The following is a 22,997-nucleotide window of genomic DNA, read 5'->3' on the forward strand; positions in this document are numbered from 1 at the left end:
AATCTCTATCAGGCTACAATTAGGATCACAGAATGGCTGGGGTTAGAAAGCACTTCTGGAAATCATCTAGTCCAACCCCCTTCCTCTTTGGGGAAAAAAACCCTAAAACTTCCATGATCTTCTTTGGTAGTATCAGGATCAGCTTCCTATTTTAACATAAAAGCTTGATTTTCTATGTTAGATTTTAGTGTGCTGTTATCCCTACAGCTGAACAATAAACCTGTAAGACTAACCAGTTATTGTTCCTAGTGACCAACCTTTCAAAAATCAAATAAGCACTAGAAGAACATGCTGAATTTTGTCTTCCTTGATAGGCACTTGAGGGCCTTTTCAACACATATTTAGCTACAACACATACAGTTTATCAAAAATCTCTAATCTCACATGTACTAAATACATCTTATACATGGAACAAAATGTATGAATAAGTTTTTGAGAGAAAACTATTTTAAGAGAGTTCTTTGAAAGCAAAATTAATTAAAGCACCAAATTTTCATGCTGTAATGGTCATATGTAGCCTTACAGCTGCAACTGGACCAAAATCAAGCAACAGATTATTAATTTGATTCACACCCAAACTGCATTCTATGGTGGGGGGCGGGGAATATAGGGATAGGGTGAATACCTTGTCATATGAATAAATACACTAAACTTGAATCTCATCAAATGTATGTATTGAATGTTCCAGACAGTTTACATCCACTACCAAAACAATGATTAAAAGTAACTGTTCTCTACTTTACTACAGCTTACCTGGACTCTTCTAATGGATGCTGTACAGTAAGTAGTCTGGGGTGTCGAAGCCTAGTTAGCTGTTGAACACCTCGTTTTAAGGAATCAATAATCTGATCTTTTTCAAATTTTTGGTACTTGTCTATTAGCTTCTTATCAAAGACAAAAACAGCCACTTCCTGAAAATAAGCAACAGAATTCTCTCAGTATATAACACAGCCAAAATCTAAGCCTATACACAATTATATACAAATGTGGTTTTTGAATCAACAGTACAATCCCACCAATACAATAACCAAACAAAGAAACTGACTTGTTCTTATTTAGTCCCAGTCATGGGAGACCTTACTGTAGATAAACCCTGAAACAGGCATTTTGAATTAAGGTACTAATGTTCCTTTATTGTATAAATAGTAATGAGCAAACTATAACCCCTACCTACACAGTGAAAAAGCAGCAGATCCACAGTCAGAAATCAGCCTGATTTTAAGTAGATCAAAGCATTTATATCTACTATGAACAGTTAAAATATTCTGAGTATATATCAAGTGTTGCTTTATTAAACCAAGTCCTGTCTTAGTGTTCTGCTCCAAACCAGTACAATCTGTCAAAGGAGTCACAGCAGTCTATAAATCTGATCGGACCATTCACATGATAAAACACTAAGAATTTTGTAATGCTTAAAGATGTGAAAAAACCAAAAACATTAAGAACAGAGAAATCCTCTCCAACTTCTGCAACTGGAGCAGAAGAAAATTAAGAAATCTGTATGAAACTTTGAAATTACAGAGGTCGATGTAAAATAAAAAATTAGATTACATCAGCATCTGGGAAGTGGTTAATGTGAAATTTATCAACTGACGAAAACAAGGAATTAAAACCTTTCATCATTAAACAGACTTTTATATGCCGCTACAACAGCATTATGAATAATAATAAAGGTTAGAAAGCAGCAGAAAATAATATGAAAATACAGTTTGCAGTCCCAAGAGGAACTCGATGCTCTTTTACTGCACATTTTATAACCATTACTCTAATTTAAATCTCATAGGAACAACTTCATTATTAATTAAATAAAACCCTATAAACTTTTAGAAATAGGCTATCTAAAATATGAAATTCAGCCCTATGCACAAAAAATTGGTTTTTAGCTATTTTCATGAAGTCCTTAGCAGGTGAATACTTGTACCTAACTCAACTAAGTACACTTTTGCTGCCTCTATCCATATTGGCTCCCTGTTCCAGCTTTTAAGTGTGATGGATCAAATATTAACACAAGGCAGAGAAGAGCAATGACAGGAGATGGAAGACATACACTGAGCAGTACATGACCAATAACAAAATTTCAAACTAAGACTGCACTTCTGAAAAAACTTCTGTTTGATGACAAGTGAAAAGAATCAGAAAGTATTTAAATCAGCTATGGTTTGAATATTTTGTGATGGGTCTAAGTAAGTTCTATTGGTGCTTGCTGCAATCCTGCACGGTTTGTTTAAACTCTTAATTCCCTGCACCTGGCAGAAGAGAACACAATTTGTGCTTCAGATCCTTAACCAGCTGATTCAAGGCCATTAGGACCCTCTTGACTGTCTGTAGCCTTGTTGTTGAGACTTACCTGATTTCTGCTAGCTTTACAACTGAGCTGGCAAGTGCTTTGTGACCTTACCCTACCTATTTATGATTGCACTTTCTAAGCAGAAGGACAAGTGACATACTGTGCCAAAAAAAATGCAAGCGCATAAAGTCTAAGTTAATAAATCTAAGATGAGCTGAAATACATACTATACTGTGAAATTATACACCTATATATAACCAGAGTGACTCATAAATCTTTCAAACAGCAGCAGATCAGCTATGAAATAGCACCAGACAAATATATGCATACAGGTAAGTAATTTCCTCACATTCTGTTAGGTTGTTACTAAGTCACCTACACAGCAAGCAAGAAAAGACAAGGTACATTAAAAAAACAATAACAGATAAACATTCAGAAATCCTAGAAAAGCAGCAAGGGAGGAACCAGGCAGAACTCGGAAAAGAAGAATAAAGTTAGAGATATCTACTCTCACCAGAGATGGAATATTTGTAACTGTCCACTGACTCAAAACAGGAACAAAAATAATCCTGAAAACAAAGATTTCTACTGCTGTAACATTAAAACCTCCAAATTTAGTTGTTTTATCTGGCTACAATGACTTAAACTATCAAGTCTATTAGACTTATAAGACTTAAACTATTGTGTTGTGGTAAAGTGACAACAACAAGGCCTTACATCCTACTTGTCTGATTACAATACACACTGCAAAAAAACCCTTGTAGCTTCAACTTAGATATACACACTTGTAATACAGCAAATATGTGCAACTTCACAAAAGTGACTGCTATCACCTGGAAAATGACAGCCAGCCCAAAGAACATTCAGAAGGTACATGGGAGAGAAATAAAAAATGTTAAAGAACATATATTGCAATACAACACACCATAAGCCTGTATTGCTGCACAATTTGTTTTGCAATGGCAAAGTGAATGTTGACATGGTGTTACTTAACTGGTAATATTAATACTTAATGGTAACTGCATGTCAAAAGACCAGCCATCTAAAATTCCATGCAGTACAACTGCTGCTGTATTTTTAATTACTAATGATGGCATGCAACGGCACGGATGCTAGTCCGGGTTTACAGATATATTGCAGGACCACATGGAGCACCTGAACTAAAACTCTGTAAAATTGTTGGTCAGAACACCCATTCAAGGCTTGAAAAAGGTGATTGACAGGAAACTAGTTACATATACTTTGTCAACTATACAGTGAAAGAAACTTGCTACAACTCTCCAGACCTTAAGGATATACCTGCTACAGGTCAAATGCTTACTGGGCACATAGATCGTATAAAAAAGATCAAAATTACCATGCTTCCAATGTTATTACTGTGTATAGCTGAGTAAGACCAAAAAAAAGCCCAAATGAACAGCTATGTTGGGCAAATTCAGTAAATAAAAGAAGCACAGAGCTCTGCACCAGCTAAAAAAATGAAAACATGGCAAAAATACCTGATTAAACATTGTTCAGACTCTGTCACACAGAATCAGATCACACATTCTTTGCAGATTATTTATTCTATCTATTATATATATATTTGCTACTGTTTATTTGCTTATTATCTATCAGATTGTATAAACATTTTCCAGCGACATTCCTTTGTGTCCATTTCTTTTTGGTATATTTGCAGCAAGCTGTTGCATTGTCTAAGTGACTTCACATTTCTCAGCACTACTTTTAACTAAAGACCATAATTTATTAACACTTCATTTACACTTTGAAACTTGTATTTCCTCCCCGAATTTGAAAAAAGACTTTTCACATTTCTCCAGCGCAACAAAATAATTTTCTGTAATAATAACTCTTAAACTCTGTTTTTTGCAAACCTTCTTCTGAAGTCACAGTCCTATATTCATTTATACAAGTAATTTCAAATGAGTCAAATGCTTGAGTATTGGTGCTCTAAACCCTAATACTGTAAGGAAACTAAAAAGGAGCAATACAGATCTGAAAGCAGCACACGAAAGCGTAACTTCCTTCACAACCTCCTCCTCTATCCCATGCCTTCCTGTTACAGTATCTCATAACTTAACATTTCTAAGTGCTCAATTTCTGTATGGTAGCTGAGCAAAAAACTACAGTGTCGGTTGCTGACAACAGATGACGACACACTTCGTGGTCATTTTAAACTGTAAAAAGTCAGAATTGTTACCAAAAAAAAAGCTGCAAGCTGCAACAAACTGGGGAACCAATCCATGGTAAAGTAAACTTATTGTCAGGTCACTTTTAACTTGGAAGAATTCTTGATCTTGGTTCCAAATTGTATGCTATGAATGTAGAACCTCTTCTTTCTCTGACAAAAAACTTAAAGCAAGTAATACTTATATATCTGAGAACAATGTACTTAAATAATGCTGAGGTTTTGTGTCATTTCACTACCCTTAACATGAGTCTGTCCAGTTGGACTTTAACTGCCACTTTCCAACTGCTACCTATCAATCTGTCATCTAATGCTTATAAACACAGGTCTTTAGTTGGTAACTCACCTGCTTTGTTGATTTTTTAGTTCCATTGAATATCTTCCAAGCAAGCCCGTTACCTCCACTGGCAATGTGTCGCCCGACATCGAATTCCCTGGTGACGGGATTTCCCATGACTGCACTGGTGACATCAGCTGTCACCTTTGTGACAGTGCTCTTCAGCTTGTTCAGCATGGACTCCATGGTTTCAGTTTGCACCAATGGCTTATCCTACAAAGATAAGACAACAAAGGTTTCACGGTCTTCTCAGTTCAACCATTTATTGGAAACTGTAATCAAATAATGCAAAGGATTTGTAAACTGTCCCCCGACAGGAAAGGTTCACACTCTGTGTATTAGTATCCGTCAAATAGAGAAACAAATCTGAAGGAAAACAGACTCCTTTAATTCCAGTGCTCACAGAATTACTCATTTGTCTGAAGTGAAGGATTGCTTAAGATCCCAGGCCAGCAAAATAATGGATGTGTATTATACAGACAGCAAGTAAAAACCAGAAATATTCTTTCCTATGCAGTGCTTTTCAAAACACAAGCTCAAAATTCAATATTTTGCCCATCAGACTGCTGACATTACCATTTGTATTACCCAACAATTAATGAACTTAAGTATCAAGTGCATGGGAAGGGAACAAGAAATCCATCCTTTTATGCTTTACCAAAACTGTGCAAGGAAACTTTTTTTCACATCACCTTTCAAATTTTAGAGTTATAAGACTGTAGCAGCTTCCAATTTACTTCATCTTCCCCTGTAGTGTAGACTTCCAGAGTTTTCTGTATTTTCTCAATAAATCTGACTTGCCTATTCTGCCAGATACAAGTTCTGAAGCCATTTATGCAATTGTTTCTCTGATAATGTGTACACAAGAAAGAATGAAGGCAGCAAACAAACAGCAGAAAAAAAGATATAGACATTCAGCTTCATTATCTGTGTGAGCAAAGAAAAAGAGAATGCAAGAAGAAATTATTTCCTGGAATCAGTATTATGCAGTATATTCAAAAGCAACACTTGAGGATATTTCTTCAGTCTCTCTTTCAAGTAAGATGTAAAAACATCCGTATCCTTCAGTCAAACTTAACCAAAATCAACCACACTGAGGTTACCTGGTCATGCACTCCTTCTCTCTCTGGTACTATAGATTTCATTCCACTACAAATCAGGACAAATAATCTGATTAGGTTCCAATTGCAAAGACAGACCTGTAATAGAGGTCTATAAATGTAAAAGAGGTAATAAACATACTAAACAAAACTGTTTAAAAAGTTCCCTGTGTTATGGGACAATTCCCTCCAGTGCAATTGTGTGTAACAGTATTAGCCAAGCCCCAAGCAAATCTTAGTGCAGCACTGCACATGGAACAGCTGTGCTGCTCTATCTTGACTCTTCAGATAGAGAAACTGTGCCTGAAATCAACAAGACAATCTTAAGAATAACTACAAACTTGTTTGGTATATCGTTAGTGTTTTGTTGAGAACAAACCTTGAAATAAATTATGGAAACACAGAATTCCTTTATTAAGTAATTTTATTTCAGTATTTTAAATTTCATTATTACAAGAAATTAATTTTACTTTCTGATTCATTATATAGAAAAACACATGCAAGTCCTAACTGTGCAGCCCTATACCAAACTTCTAGTAAGACACTGGCTAATATCCCTGTATGAAGAAACTTTTCATTAACCGAATAAATAGGCACAAACAAGGATCATGGATTATTCTAAAAAGGATCTATAGGCATTTCCAGCTCTCAGCAATTTTATTCAGCAGCTATTCTGTGGGCAAACTCTATATGCTAAAAGACTATAAAATCAATCCTAACGAGTTCAAGATAATCCCAAATCTAATTTACTTGGGTTTAGATCTCATGCTTTTTCCATTGTTTTGTTCACTCCCAGCCATCAAATCTTCTCTAGTACCAATGCAACACCATCTTGTTAGGACTCTCAAACACTTTGCAAAATTAACTGCAGAAATATTATTAAGAAAACGCATGTGGATGCATGTTCAAATTCCTTTGTATAAATCTGAAAGGAAACTTTCTCTACAGAGATGATGGGAAAATGGTGTAGTATTCATTAAATCAGAGGTGTCCTCTGCTGTGGGTGACAGACAAACTGCAGTGAGTAGCCTAAAAAAGCCACTAGGTGAGAATGCCAACAGCACTTTAGTATCTGAAGTGCCAGAATTTAAAATTCAAGCCTGGCAGACCCTGTCCAACCTGTTCCCCTCCAGCCTGACAGCAGGTAAACTATTGTTTAATTTAGCTTCTGAGCAAGCAGTACCAAGCAACTTATTTCTCAATAAGCAGATGGGGTTTAAAGCTTACATCTACCTAACCGTAAATTTGTAGAAATCCTCTTATCAACATCTGAATATAAGTTAAAATAATACATTTTGCTTTATTAAAAAAATTGCCATCACCAACTTCAGTAAAAAAATCTATATATGTCAACAGGAACAAGGTATCTAGAAAATCCATGCCCCACCAAAAATATCTGTTTTGGATAGGATCTCTAATACCACCACAAATCATGACAAGTTAACCACATCTGAAATACACAAGTCTGGTTCTCTGCTGTAGGAAAACTTGTTTGTTCAGTTAAGACTGGTCTAGTATTTCCAAAAAAAATAATAACCAAGTGGCATTAAAGTCAGTCACCCACAATGAAATTTGCATTTCAAGTTAAAAGGTAATAAATGAGACAAATGCAAAATTGGAAGTATAACAGTGTCTGTACAAGCCACACAGCACATGCAATAAATGTTTAAGAACTCTTCCTGTTTGAATTTCATGAGTAATATCAATGCTACTGATTCTGACTCTGCAAAACCTGGAACTAATCCTAAAACATTCTGGATGTTCAATATGTTTTTTCATGAATGCCCCTCACAATCAGTAATGGTTTTTATACTGGTGTACATCAGCAATCATAAGGCAGCAGGATGAGAACAATCATTTAGCAAGGTAGTAAGCAACAACCACCACTGCACTCAGAAAGGAGGCAGAACATTCAAAATGCTGAAATACTGGCTGCTGAAATCCAAAACAAAGACTGCCCACCATTTCTCAATTCTCACTCATAAAAAAAACCCAAAAAAACCTGCATAATGCAAACCCAGCAGTTTAACCTCAAACTAATTCACAGCTTCATCTGATGTATGGCTGTGAGTGCACACCGCACAGCAGTACAACACACACTACCACTACTCTGAACTATAACAAGCTGGGATCCCCCTTGGGGAGCCCAGACCAGCAGGCTGCTGCTGCACAGCTACTTCGTGCTGCCCAACCGCATCCTACCCACCTGCCCCAAGCCAGGATCAATCCACAGAAGTAAGTGCTGGAACAACTGAGTCACAGCAAATAAAAGGACAAAACCCCAGCATTTTTAAGGCAAAACCAAGCTTTTGCATTTGTTACAAAACATTGAGAGGATCAAATGCAATGAAGCACTGGACAAGGCTGCCCTCGCCGCACGTCAATTTCTTAACTTTCATGTACCATGTCGGTACTGAGCTTCAGCTGAATCCCTACCAAAACCTCACGGAACGAGATCCATGAACAAGGTTCTGTCTGTCGCCTGGTGACAGGTGAAACCCAGCCTGTGCACTGCACAAACCCCGGTCAGCCTCCTGCGGGCTCCGGGATGAAGTATTTACTGTTATTTCCAGCGAGAGCGGACTCGCACCGCTCCGCGCCGCAGGGCCGGTGCCTGCGCTCCCTGCTCCGCGGGGCAGCCGGCAGCAGCGCGCCGGGGGCGAGCACAGGCGGCCGCGGCCACAGGCGGCAGGTGACCCGCGATCCGCCGGCTCGGGCAGCTCAGCGCTCCCCGCGCGGCGATCGAGCCTCCGGGGCGGCCCTTCCCCTCCAGCCCCCAGCGCCGGGCACCCAGGACCCGAGACCACCGGCCCCGCGGAGCCGGCCGGCCCTGCCCGCCCCGCGCAGCGCCACCAGGCCACGGGCAGCCGCTGTCGACCCGGGCCGCGGCCTCTCACCTGAGCCCGCGGGAAGCTGCCGGCGCAGCGCCCGGCTGCCCGTCGCCCTGTGGTCCCGGCGGGCCGCCTGTCACGCCGGCTCCGTCTCTCGCTCGAACCCCGTCCTGCCGCGACTACTCCATAGTGACGGCAGCAGCCTCGGCGGCGGGGCGGGGGCGGCCGGAGCTCGGCTCACTTCCGACCCGCAGGGGCGGCGCTGGGCGCGGCCGGGGGCGGCGGGCGGGAAGTGATGCGCTCTGCCGGCTTCCGCCAGGCGCCCGGCCGCGGCCATGGCGGGGTATTTGACTCCGCGCTTCAGGAGGATCCGCAGCCAGAGCGAGTTGCAGCCGCGCCGGGGGAGCGGGCGGCGCCGAGGTGGGCGACGAGCGTCATCCCCGTCTCTCCCCCGCAGTGTCGGAGGGGCCGGGGAGCGGAGCAGGCTGCGAGGGGCCGGCGTTTCCCCGTTGTTTGTGCTGCACCCCCGGCTGCCGGTGCCGCGGGAGGGGGCGGCGGGCAGAACGGGGCTAGGGAGGCTCGGCAGCTGGACGGGGGGGAAAGGAGCTTCCTCCGGCCGTACCCCTGGAGCTGAGCTTACGGGGGACGCCGCTGGGAGAGCTGGGCTGGGTGCCAGGCGCGGTTAATGCTCTTCAAACACTTGTTTGTCGTCTGCTGATCTGGGCGCCATATGTGAGGATCAACTGGGGGCTTCGGAGCATCTCCCCCAGAGGGGCTGAGAGCGCTGGGGCTGCTCCGCCGGGAGAAGAGAAGCCTTGGGGGTGTCTTTGCAAGAGTGCAAAGAGGATGGAGGCAGACTGTGAAAAACGCATGTATTTTATGATTGGCTTTCACAAATATTAAAATGAATATTATATGTGTTGTGTTAGAAAGTAATGCTGTATTAATTCTCTTTAAGTAGTGTATTAAATATAGTTTTAGTTTATAAAAAGTGTTAAAATAGAAACTACGCTATGTAGGATACTTTTTTTAAAGAAAGGACTTGCAGTGAAATAGCAGCCACAGGACACCTAAATATTTCAGAGAAAAAGAATTTATTGCCCTCTTATCAGAAGAAACAAACTCGAAGGCGCTGTTAGGATTCAGAGGAAGAAGCTGAAGATGACCAGACAGAATCTTGTATTTGAATGGAATTTATGCATCATGTATGAAGTGTATGAATATGCAACAGGCTATTGCTTTTAAGGGTTAATCCTTTGTTAATGGGTATCCTTTTTCAGGCTCGTGCTGCCCAGAAAAAGGTACCCGGACATCCGTAACTCCTTGTCTCTATTGTCTCATATTGTCCTAATTCAAATTGTCCAAATTATTACTACTGTAATTGTATTACTATTTTTATAACCATTTTATTACTATTAAACTTCTAAAATTTTAAAAGAAGTGATTAGCGTTTTTTACACTGACTCTCTTCAGTGGTACCCGGAGAGGTTGTGATATCGTGTGTGGACATCTCGGCTTCTGGAAATATTCAAAACTTGGTTCTGGGTGGCCTTGCTTGAGCAAGGAGGTTAAACCAGATAGACCCCAGAGGTTCCTGCAAGCCTCGGCTGTTTTGTGATTCTCTAATGATTTAATGTGTATGTACACAGCACATACGTACAATATGTGTGGTCGTAACAATGACCAAAAAACCCCTTCATCCCCTGTTTTTAGTGGATTTTTGTTCTCTTCTCTTGATTCTACCATAGTGGGTGTGAGTCAGCTTACAAGAAGGACTGAGTCATGAAATATTATCTTTGTGTTTGTAAAATTCAGCTGATTTCTGAATATTTAAAAAAAGATATAAAACTAAAATCACAGTGTATTTTTTTAAGTATTTAAGGTTTTAAATTTGTACAACTTTCACATAAACATTTTGCAGACTGCGATGGTCCTTTTCAAGCAACTCAGCTGTGGAATAGTATTATACATGCCCTTTACAATCAAGTGGAAATCAGAAGACGTAGACAACACCTGAAAACATACAGAAACTGCTTCACCGGCTCCAATGCTGTTGATGTGGTACTGAGCCATCTCATGCAAAGCATGTACCTAAGCTGCAATGACATTTCTCGGCTGAAGGGGGTCCGTGTATGCCAAGCACTGATGGATCACAAAGTGTTTGAGCCAGTTGGAGCCAAGCTTTACTTATTCAAGAACGGGAAGGAAACAGAGTTTGAAGACACGGACACTAGTCTCTATAGATTCGTAAACAGCAGTCTTGATCCTCTTCTTCCAGGAAAGAGTAAGGACAATGAAAGCTTATCTCCTGAGCAAATCTACAAACAGAAAACAAAACTGTGTTCCAAGTGAGTTATTCTGGACTATTCCCATTTTTCTCTTTTTTAAAAAAAGTTAAGGAAGGTTACCTTTAAATGAAGTTATGTCTGACTAAACCAGGTATTGGAGACTTCTGAAAAGTATGTGCCAGTTTTGAGAAACATTATGTCTAAATTGTAGATGTTTCCAGGTATTTTTGAGTAAAGTATTTTGATCTGCTGTTTGTTATTTGAAATAGTCTGGCACAATAGCATAAGCCTAGGAATAATTTGGTTTTGCTATCAATTGTGCTGAAATCTGAAACTTAGCATGAATGAGCTAGTTACTGAAAGCCAGTAAACAAAGTGGAACTAGCTAACAGTATTTGGAATCAATATCCTTGCCCTTGCTGCAAAGCAGATGTGGATGGTAGGAATTCTAGTAGCAGGATAGACTCCAGATATAATGAAGCCATAAAGTTCTGATTTAAGAGCAATTTAGTAAGTAACAGAAAGCCAAATGTGTTCTAATAGTATTTGTTTTACATCTTTTTTTTTTCCCCCCTCCCTAAGCAGAAAGTGTGGCACAACACTTTCAAACCCATTAGCATTGGAAGCAGCTGATAAAAAAAGGATTGAGGAGCTTCTTCAATCAATATATGTTCATGCATCTTTACCTCCAAAGATCATGGTTAATGAGCCAACTCGCCTGCTTTCAAAAGGAGGTGAGGATTGCATTTTTTCTTTTTAAAACTTGATTGTTCTTCACTGTATTATTTGAAATCACACTGCAACACTGTATCTTGTAGTGAGTGCCCCGTTTCTGTACAACAATGCTCCACGGAGACCTAAATTTAACCTGTCGCTAATAACAAAATATCTAAATGAGCCTTAAAGGGGTTAATGCTTGTAAACAGAAGGAAACACAACAGGGGTATGTTTTTGCATAATGTGCTATTTATGAAAATACTACTTCAGAAGGAAGTAGGTTTTAAGATTAAGACTATCTTTATTATGTGATTCCTTTGCTTTTCACTTGTCTTTTTTTTCTTCTACTAATTAGTTTATTCTGAATCCTAGATGGGGGAGACATTTATATTTTTTTTAGCATTCCTATTTTGATCCCTTCTTACCCAGCACAGCAACTTCACATTATGCTGTTACTGAGTTTTCTTTGAACACTTAAAAGATTCTTTGGTGAGTAAAAACAAAGGTTAGTTGTTTATGTAAGATCTTGTTTCTGAAGGTTTTTTGTTTGTTTATGGTATCAGTAATAGAAGATGTCTGGAAACAGCAAGCTCTGCTACGACTGCTGCAGTTAATTGATGTTCCCCTTCTAGAAGATATCTTGGTGTCTTCAGTGAAGACAAAATCAGAGAGTTTTGGCAAAGAAGAAGACATGATTATCTCAAATACTTTCCTGGACAGAGAGGTTGCATGTAGCTTAAACTTGCCTGAGTAAGTTTTATATCTGTTAAATGAATTTGTTAGTAAAGGCTTTATTTTATTCTTGATCAAAGGTTTGTGTTAAGTGAACAAACAGACATCATTATGTTTGTGTACTTGTAGACAGAGGTGACATAAGTGTGATTGACTTCAGAAGTGCTAAGTGATTTCACAAAAAGTATATATTTAGAGTTGGACATTTGAGCATTTTAAGTAAACATTAGAACTTAACCTTGAATGTTGTAAACATGCCTAGTTTCTAGATCAGATTCTTTACTCTTAGGCCTCTGTAACAGATATCAGAACTTGAAAACTTTATTCTGAGTCTTTGTAGCAGTTCCTGGTGGCTGTGGTGTGAAGATAGATAGAAAGTCAATAATGCATCTATTGTTAGCAAGAGAAAAGGAGAAACTAAGCTGTAGCACTGAAGAATGCTTATATAATGAGAATATAAATGTGGCTGCATGTTGTCAATGTTCTTTTCCTTAAGTCTTCTCTTACTTTTGTAGTGTTCCTGTTTAGTGTACTGAGGCTGATCTCTATCTTGCATATACTTCTAACGAATATGTCAAGGCTCATGTGAATGTCTTAGGAATTACTATTTTTGTCAAATTAATTCAGTTTTTATCTGTAATTTAACAATCTTTGTTTCTGTTCTCCATGATAAAAATAAGATTCTGTGGATCTTAAATTATATTTGCAACTTGTCATTGGTTCAGATCAAATTATTTTAGGTCCAGAATCAGGTAAAAGCTATTGTTCTTCTGCCCCACACATTTCCATGATTTTATATTCCTTCTGTACAAAATGGTTGGGACTTTTTCCTCTGATTTTCTGGCTTCTTTCAACAATAAATTGTGCACCCGAATTTTAGGTACATAATTAGGTTACATTTTCTTTCCTTAGTTAAGATATACAGACAATAGATGCTTGTGAAAACTCATACCTTTATAGTAGGTTATATAATAAACTGCTTCTGTAGTCCTCTGGGATTTAACCAACTTTTATTTTCCTCTTTTTTCAAACTAACTGTCTTTTTCTCTTCTGTTAAGATCAGTTTTTTTTCACCCTGGTTAGCCCTGGTGGGTTCTGAATGTGTGTGTTGGAGTAATGGTTTTTAAATACTGCTGGGGTCAGTGACAGTCTGGCATGATTGCAGCTTGTTTTGATCTGGGTTTGTCTCAGGTGTATTGCCTTTAGCATCAGAAAAACATGGAAGTTGCCCATTTTGAGCAGGTTCTTGAACTGCTGTAGTGAAATAAGTTACACAAACTGCTTAATAAACCAGTTCAGCATTGTGGTTCATATATGTGACTATACCTGCATGGTTATTTCTATCTAGTTTTCTTTTAGAGGATTAAATGGACCCTGAGATAGCTCAGTTGTTTAGAGCATGGTGCTAATTATACCAAGGTTACAGATTCAATCCTATTTCCTTAAGAGTTGGATGCAATGATCCTTGTGTGTCCCTTCTGACTCAAAATATTCTATGAATCTGTGAAAATAAAAATAGGTAGAGCATTTTAAAGCAAGCACTAAAACAACCTTTTTCTTCTGCAGGCTTGACAGATGGCTCTATGCTGCAATTGAATGCTTGGAGTATTTTCCTGACCAATTCCTAGTGATGGTTAGTCAGCAGTTACCTCAAAGCACTGACAACCCCAGCAGTCTGAATGCATACAAGAAGATTCTTTTTGATGTTATTATGAAGTATTACAATCAAAAGAAGGATTCTCTTCTTGCCACTCAGGATTTTGATATTCATTCAGGAATTATAGAACTTATAGGTAAGAGCAGCCTGGAACAAAAAATAAAGATGGAAGCTGTGTAGAGGAAGTCACTAAGTATCAATTGACTGAATCATGACACCATTTGCAGTGCCAATGCAGATGCACTTTTTAGGTTTGAAGGAAATGCTCAAGATCACTATTATGAACCTCTACTCAAGACAAGGACAAATTTCAAAGTTAGATCAATTTGCTTAGGGCCTGGTCCAACTGAATTTTGAAAATCTGGAAGGATAGAGATTCACCAACCTCTGTGGGTAACTCAATATGTAACTACTCCCATTGTGAAAGTTACTTACCCCAGGTCAGAATTTGCCTTATTGCTACTACTAAGTAATAACATAAAACTAAAATCATTGCTATGCAGTTTTTCCTGTTAACCAGAATAAGGTTTTTAAAGTTATGAACATAGGGTCCTTTTCAGTAATAGAAATTATTTAAAATTATAAAAGGGACTATTGAGAGCCCTCCCATCATATGCACAGAAGTAAACCAGAAGGGTTTCATTTAAGTACAAGTTTAGGATTTATCCTACCTAAATAGGCTTTAGTGCTGCTGCTTCAGTCCTGTTGGGTTGTTGTGCCTTAACCCCAGCTGCCAACTAAGTACTACAAAGCTGCTCACTCACTGCCTGCTGCCACTCTGCCCCTGGTGGGGGAGGAAAAATTAAAACTTGTGGATTGAGGAAAGAATCCTTTGATAACTGGAACAACATGAAATTTTGTTTGGAAGGAAACACCCCCAAAACTGGGATTATTATTGGGATTTAAGTAAGTATTCATGGCTCTGAAAATGAGTAGTAACATTGGATATGCTGTTTTACTCCATGACAGAAAAAGGAAAAACAGATCAAGCTCTAGAGGCATTACAACTTTATTTAAAATTATTAGCACCAAATATCAGGGAAGAACTTCACAGGCTCCTTACATTCCTAGCCATTGCATCGGAGTCTGAGGGCTACAGATTGCAAAAACAAGTAAGTATCTGTTCTGCTTAATGTGAAAAATAGCAGTTTGTCATAGTAAAGTTAAATTTTTGTCTAGTTAGAAGTATTCTGTTTACTGCCTTTCCGTGTTATCTGTTTCCCACTGATAGCATCCCGTTGTACTTAGTCTTTGCTAGCACTCTGCAAGTCAATCTAATGCCAAATCCGGGTACTATTTTTCTAGTTTGAGAACAGATTTGTGATCATCAAGACTTGTACAAAGTTCATCTTACAAAACAGGACACTGTCAAAGCCACAGGCAGAACTGCTGACTCAGTTTCTGATGGACAATCACTCCGAGCTCTTCAAGGTATCATTCTCCTTTACATCATTGGCTTTGTCATGTTAAAAGCCATGAATTGCCTTTTTTTGAGCACGACAAGTCTGAGGAGCTGTGTTTAATGTTCCATTTGTTACAGTTTAATAGTACAGCCAAACAGGGTGAGAAGCTATTCCAGACTATACAGGACAGATTTTTGAGAGCTTTTCAATCCTTTATAAATTATATCCTCTCTTTGTATTTGAATGATTTCTATTAGGAAAATATTTAAAATATTAATAATTTTTATAGAGTCATTTTGGCACCTTGTTGGTAATGAATGCCTACTAAATATTTAAGTATCTTAATGTATTTCTCCTTTAGAAGTTCACTGGCATACTATGAGTGGTAGAAAAATGGCATGCTCTTGTACCCCAGTGTATGTGTATAGCTTTGACAAATCTAAAAGATCCTTCAGCATTTTGGAATGTTAACTTTTAAACTGAAGAAAACAAATAGAACCACAAAATACTAGTAGCCTTTCTATTAAACTTGATGAGTTGTGTAAATATGCACATATAATCTCCTTAATTTATGTTTCATCATATTGTCACATTGAAAAGATGAAACTTTACCATACTCTATAAAAAAAAGCTTCACAGAAATTTGGTTTCAGTAAAATAGTGGTTTTTATTTTTATACAACACATTGATTTCCACTTCTGACTTCAGGTTGAGACATGGGAGAACTTTTTTTTTTTTTTAATTAGCTCCATTTTAGTTTGAAAGCATTAAGTGGTTAGTGAGGGTTTTATATTTGTTAATACACAGCCAACTCCCCTTTTTTAATTTGTGTTAAGGGTTCTGACATGAGGGTTGGGCCTTTGATTCCCCACTAGAGTTAGGGCCAGAACTGTGCAGCAGTGACAGCAGGATGGTGGTTCACTCTGATAGCTGCAATTGAGAGCCTTGTGTGAAAGCTGAAATCAGCTTGTTTTAAACTGCAGTTTTTGCCATGGAAAGCAGCATCTAGAATTTTTGCTTCCTATTTCTTTGGCCAGAAATACCAGAAATAAACACATGTATCTTAGTAAAACTATGTATTTTAGTGCAATTCTGTGAGAGACTTTGAATGTGTACAAAAAAAATTTGGGCATAAATTCTTCTGCATTTATCTATGTGTTTTTAAATTGGTTATCTGAAAGCTTTACATTATAAAAATATAGAAGTATTGCTTTTGTAATATTTTCTTTGTTGGGTTGTATTTTCAGGCTCCTTTAACTCTTCTGGAACTAATGAGTAGGAGACTTCAGAGTTTGCTAGAAGAGCAAGATCCAGATATCAATTCAGGTAGATGATGGGATAAATTTTTTATTTAAATTATTGTATAAGAACTAATTTATCATCAGTTGCCTATAATTGTGTGTAGAGTTCTTTTTCTTTGTTGGAAGTGAAGCATTAGGGGCATTAGTGGCTAATGCACTAAATATTAAATTATATGCTATCTGCAAAACTGGTCTGAATATTGGAGAGCAAGGATTCTATTAATATCTACTTTGGATAAGCTACGATTTTTAAATTTTTTTTTTTTACCAAATAATTTCTTTCTGGAAATAGTAGTGCAAAATGTGCTTCCTGAAGTGATTTGCGTCTAATTTGGTTTGGGAATTTAATGAGACTTTGTATTTAGGAGCAGTAGTCTTTTATTTTTGCCACAAGACACCTATAAATTGTCACAGAACTCAGTAGTTCAAGGTTCTGATAGATGACTTGAGTACAGACTTTGATTGTTTAGTGTTTTGAAGAACTCTCCTTTTTCTGGGTAAGCCTAAAGTTTATTAAGATCTTAGGCACCAGGTGTCAAATGCCTTCCTTTTAGGCTACAATACCTTTATGTATGTGGAGTTAATGCTTCTCAGCTTATTTCTTTTGAGCTAACATTGTGTCTGGCCTTGCTGCCAATACTGATTAATAGGGTTGGCTTAAATAATTGAATTTCTCTCTGACTCTTCATCTTCTTTGACTCCTGTATTGCCAGTGCATTGTGTGCTTAAACACTGAAGAGAAACCATTGGGAAACAAACTGCACTAAGTTATTTTGCTGTGGAATATTACATTTAATACAGCAGCTGCTGGAGAAGTAGTTTGGTACAGAATCTTTTACCATCTGTGTTGGATTCTGGAATGAGGCCAAATTCCTTCTGGTTCAGTGTTCTGAGAATCACATATTATGAAGCCAAAGAATACAGAAATGAGCAGCAGTGGGAAGAGCTGCCTATCTGTAATATTTTCAGAGCCTGTGTGATCTCCATTGACACCCTGAAGAGACAACAGAAGCACAAACCCCATATTCCATTTTTCTTACTAACTTTTGGGGTTCCGATCTATAAATGCATATAGGTTCCATTGACTTGTTGAAATAGTTTGATCTAATTGTAAGCTCTCTGACATGGCATATTTCTGTTTTCCTGTGTGCCTCATATGCTGGTGTCATTTTCCCTTTTTCCAAAATCTTTCCTAGGAGCTATTGAGCATTCTTAGCTGGTGAACTTCTTAAGTCCAGGTGGGAGCAGGAGGGAATGCTGGGAGACCCACATAAGAAAAGGGCTCTGTCAATTGCAGGAAAGTAATCCTTAGGTCTGCTGGAAATAAAAAATACTAAAACCAGCAAGAGAACTCTGGAATTTGTTTTAATCTAGTAAGACACTTGAAACCACAGAACTTAAGATCCATACTGAAGTTTTAAAAGTTAATCTTTTTGTCAGTTGTTAAGCCTTCCCTTTTAAAAGAGCTGTCTTTTTTCTTCATCTGATTCTACTAAACCATAAAAATATTGATATTTGACAAACTTACTTTATAAGAAGGGAAGGACAGGTCCACATGAAAACTCTGACAGGTCAGGTTAATACTACTCTCTATGTGAAGCCTAAAGATGATGGTGTTTGTAAAGGATTAATAAGAAGTCTTTCCCCTTTAGGCAACTGACAATTGTTCAACCAAATTGCTCTCTAATATGTATAGGAATAAAAAGTGTCTGTGGAGTAGCTGAATGCCTGTCTTTGCTCAGGCCAGAACTCACCTGCCCAGTGAGGGGGCTTGAGTCCTTGCAGGGCAGCACTTTACTGCAGAGATTCACAACCTTTCAGTAGCTAAGGTGTGCTGAGTTAAGTATCCTTCTTGCATCACCTCTGTTTCTGGTGCCCAAACCATGCTCAGATGTCTACTCATGTAGAAGCTCCTAAATTCTGTTCCTGATTTTTGTAGTCTGGTTTAGAGGCAACTATTTCTCCACAGTATGTATTCACTTGCATTAGGTACTGAGCCTTGCTTACAGATCTGATTTAGTCACAGAGAACCTTTGGATCCTGACAAATGCAAGGTGCCAGTCTTATTGTGTAATGTTCTTCTTGTCTCTGTGTGAGAACTGTATTTGCTCTTTTTCTTGCAGGCCTGTTTTGCAATACAGAATCTTCTGTGATACTGTACTTGTAACGCTGCTTTTTAACTTTATTTTTGCAATTCATGTTTAGATTTCTGTCCATTCTCAGTGGAGAGCTGGATGTTTCACATTACTTGTAGATGTAATCACATCTGAACTAAAATATCAATATACCTATGTTTCTTACCATATTTTGTAACAAGGCTTTTACATGATGCACGAAACTTAATCTGAACCTCTGATTTCTCACAAAGGCTTCACCTTCTGTCAACGCATTACAACTAAAGAATATGAAGATCAAAAGCAACAAACCAATCAGTATCTTCTAGCACTGGTTCAAGACATAGACAATGACCCTACTGTTCCTTTGAAGCAAAAGAAGAAGTTAATCAAAGAATTTCGAAAATACCATTCTTTTGTCTACTGTAGTGGTTGTAAAACTACATGTGAATTTTGTACTCCAAATGGTTAGACTTCAATACAGCCTTTTTTAATATTTTTTTAAAAGAGTGAAGGAGGCACATGAAAATTGCTCATAAAAATGTTTTTATCTTCAGTTTCAGGAAGCTACAACTATCAAAATTACTATGCTGCTATAAAGCATTAAATCTAATTTATCTTTTAAGCAAAATATACTTAATTATTTGTAAGTAAGTAGTAACAGGTCACTGCTTGGGCTGCCTTGAGTTCAGGGTTTGGCACTTTTTTCAATCTGTCCCACAGCCCCATGGCTTTCTGTCTGAGCCACATCTGTGTTCTGAGCCATGCTTGGGTTGATAATCAGTAGGGGGTTTTAATCTTTTCTATCTTTAATTAATAATAACTTAATCTCATCTTAAACATAGGTTATGACTCCTGTGGGTATTGTAAAAGTGTATGAAGTGTGTAAAAAATGTTGGAAGCAGGTCAGTGGGTTTTGAATTTGCAGCAGGAAGGATTTATTAGGCAAGTGAGCTGTGAGTGCTTGCAGTCAGTAATTACAACCTGTTGTTACTGCCTCCCCACTCTGGCAGACTGAGCCTCTGCTAATTCAAGGAAAAAGTTACATTTTGAAGAAATCCTCTCCAGGTCTCTTTGTAGGCTCCCTTAAGGTACAGGAAGGCAACAATTAGGTCACCCCAAAGCCTTCTCTTTTTCATGCTCTCTCAGCCTTTTTTTAATAATAAATAAATATGTGATATAGTGTGAGAGGTTACATTACTTCTTTGATCCTTGCAACAGACATTTAGTCATGTATTGGACAAAGGCTCAAAGACTTGGTATTGGAAGGGACCTCTGGTCTACTCTCACCAGCCAGATTGAAGTGGAGTTGGTCAGTGCAGGCTGCTCAAGAACTTTTCCAGTTGAGTTTAGAGTATCTACAAAAACAGATATGCCACAGCCTCTTGGGTGAGTCTGGTCCAGACTTTCACCAGTCTCACAGTATTTAAAAACAAACAAACGAACCCTACCTCCACACAAAAAAGAAAGAAAATACCCAACCAAACTAAACTGCCTTATGCTTAGGCAGAATTTCTTGCACTGCCTCCTGTCCTTTTACTGGCACTGCTGAAGTGTTTGGCTCAGTCTTCTTCACTCCCTCCCATGAGCATTCTCAGGGCTAAACAATCACAGCACTCTCAGCCTCTTCCCTGTGTGACAGATCCTCTACTTTATCATTTTCTTGGCCCCAGTGCTGGACTAGTTCCACTATAAGCATGATTTAATGATTTATTTTTTTTCTGTTGTGAGTGTGCTGCTTTAGGTGTCTCCATCCTCCTGTAGGCTCAAATACAGTCAAGTGAACAGGATACCAAAGCTTTCTTAGAACAAGTGCTGTTTGTATTTTTTTTAAATTGAAATGGTTGCACTGTAAGATATAAACAACACAACTTATTACCTGTGCACTTAGTTAACTTGCATATTTGAAGTAGCCTTATTTAAATTACCTGGCCCTATTAGAAATCAGGGAATGTAGTTGAAATCTCTGTCCATGAATCCATGTTTATGCACTTGTTATTTAAGTGTGACTTACCAGTGTGAAATAAATAATTTCTAGAGGAGGAAAAACATCCAAGTTTCCCCTTTCAGAGGTGAATACCCTAATTCCTATACTACAGGGCCATGTATTCTTTTTCTAGCCCTGTGTGGGATTTTGGTCACTCTCCCAGAAGAGGGAGCATATACAGAAGCAGGTTATTGAGACTTGTAAACAGGAAAGTTTTTCCTGACTAAGTGCTTCTGATGTTGCGTAATAGAAGAAAGAGGTTTGAGTTGGTTTTTTTTCCTAATCTCTGTGTCTTCAGTCTGTTTACTGTGTCTTACTCAAAATACTAAACCTGGTAACAGGGAGGGGTGATAACATGGTAATTTGTAGGCTGGATGGGCTGGGAATTGCTTTGGGGAAAAACTGTTTTGTTAAAAACAAACTTGCACTTTGTGACTTGATTTAGAATTTTCTTGGGGTAATTTAAATGTAATAAATAATTGTATAAAAAGTGGTGAGCCTTTCATTTCATAGTGTGTGCATTGGGAAGAGGCAGGTCAAGGGGGGTAGAACCAGGTATTAAACAGTTAGGAAGTGTTCTGAGCAGCAGTTTATAGCTGCCCTGTGGTTCTCTTCAGTTCATGGGAAAAGAAGCTAAATTGATCTAGTTCTGAAAAGGAAAGGAAGAGCACTTGAGAGCCATATTTTATTCACATACCCTAACAGAGGATCTACTTACCTTTTAATCTTCTCTTGACAGAAGCTTGTTATTTTACATCTAAGGGCCCACAGAATAGTTTTGGAGAACTATAGACTACTGGTTTTCAGTTAAATTCCAAAATTAGAAAAAATTTACTGGACTTTAGAAAGTTCTGTCACATATTTTTAACAGTATCTGACACAGAATCATGTGCTAAGGAAACTTGGGACCTGTCACTCATTTCTGTTTATGATTTCTAGCATACAGCTATCAAATTAATTGCCAGTATGAATTTGCCAGTTTGAAGTAGAGAGTGTTCAGAGTGAAGAGTTTAATCAAGGTACTTTTCAGTACAGTCTTATCAAAGCACAAGTGGTGCTACCTTCAAAGGAGGCTTGCTTCTATTCACAGAGCATTCATGTTTGCTCCTACAAAAAGTTCAATAGTGCTTTCATGAGAATGTGTATGTTTCTTTAAGTCCCAGCTAAAGTATGCTAACACTTTCATGAAGCACTTAGTTAAAAAACTAGAGCTTGGACACAAGGGCTTCTCCATGTGGCTGTCAAAGTGACAGTGTACCAGACTTACTCATGTCCTAACAAAGTCATACAGTCTGTGTCCAACAAGTTGTAAGTGCTGGTCTCACGCCCTCATACCCTAGCTGCTAACAGCAGGAGGAAGGTACTCCTTTCATTCCTTTCAGCAGCTTAGACTAGAGGAAAGCAACCTTGAGCTTCTTCCAAAGTAAAAAAAGCCACATTCAATAAGTAAGATTGTCTCCCTCTCTTTGAAGCACTGGCTGCTCTTCAATGTTGCCCTTAAGCAAGGTAGCCAGGTAAGTGCACTGTGTAGGAATATTTACTGGCTTTATGTTAGGATGGACAAGAGAGGGAATATGAGACACAACAGAACACTCCAGTGTCCATTTTCCACCCTATCTGAGTGCCTCTGTCTTGGCAAGCAAGCAGGCCAGGTGGGGCACCCCCAACTAGCCTGGCCCTCCAAGCCTTCTGCCTCTTAGGCCAGGCTCTTCTCCCTCCTGCATGCCATGCTGCACAACTGATAGCAAAGTAACAGCTTCTGATGCAAGAATAACAAGTTCTGGGGTGTTTATGTTTATCTAGGATGCCTGGAGAGGACACAGATGGGTCATCACTCAGAACACAGCTGTAAGCTTTGTTCATCACCTTTGTGTCAACTTGTTATCAGAAAGATGGGAGTGGCAGGAAGCTTATTTGCTGGGGCATTGTTTAAAACAACAAACAAAAAACTCCACAACCTACTAAATTAAAAGCCCTTTAGAAAAATGAATTGTTCAAATTACTCTCTTCTCAAAGCCTAAGCATATTGTCAATAGCAGTGGTCACATTTCAAGT

At 38.6% G+C, this 22,997-nt stretch overlaps 2 protein-coding genes across 5 annotated transcripts in view; one reads left to right on the plus strand and one right to left on the minus strand.

The window, feature by feature from the left end:
* Window positions 1-8,943, minus strand: part of SCYL2 (SCY1 like pseudokinase 2) — a 34,468-nt gene extending 25,525 nt beyond the window's left edge. For both annotated transcript variants that reach the window (XM_071423197.1, XM_071423196.1), the window contains exons 1-3: window positions 8,810-8,943; window positions 4,822-5,025; window positions 754-911 (exon numbers count right to left, since the gene is read on the minus strand). In XM_071423197.1, the coding sequence (XP_071279298.1) occupies window positions 754-911; window positions 4,822-4,998 (335 nt within the window). In that variant the 5' untranslated portion in view covers window positions 4,999-5,025; window positions 8,810-8,943. The remainder of the gene's footprint in view (window positions 1-753; window positions 912-4,821; window positions 5,026-8,809) is intronic.
* Window positions 8,944-9,017: 74 nt separating this feature from the next.
* DEPDC4 (DEP domain containing 4) lies at window positions 9,018-21,435 on the plus strand. Of its 3 annotated transcripts, none has more exons than XM_071423198.1 (9): window positions 9,018-9,163; window positions 10,665-11,091; window positions 11,614-11,765; window positions 12,312-12,498; window positions 14,047-14,273; window positions 15,107-15,249; window positions 15,443-15,568; window positions 16,788-16,866; window positions 19,210-21,435. In XM_071423198.1, exons 1-9 carry the CDS (start codon window positions 9,079-9,081, stop codon window positions 19,425-19,427), a joined length of 1,644 nt encoding a protein of 547 aa, XP_071279299.1. In that variant the 5' UTR covers window positions 9,018-9,078; the 3' UTR covers window positions 19,428-21,435. The 3 variants fall into 3 exon arrangements, with proteins under 3 accessions (XP_071279299.1, XP_071279300.1, XP_071279301.1); XM_071423199.1 differs by having other exon boundaries at window positions 11,617-11,765; XM_071423200.1 differs by lacking the exon at window positions 10,665-11,091 and having other exon boundaries at window positions 11,617-11,765.
* The last annotated feature ends 1,562 nt before the right edge of the window (window positions 21,436-22,997 follow it).

This window comes from Agelaius tricolor, unplaced genomic scaffold (genome assembly GCF_023055355.1).
Source record: "Agelaius tricolor isolate 1412-34295 unplaced genomic scaffold, bAgeTri1.0.p SCAF_3, whole genome shotgun sequence".
NCBI lineage: Eukaryota > Metazoa > Chordata > Aves > Passeriformes > Icteridae > Agelaius > Agelaius tricolor.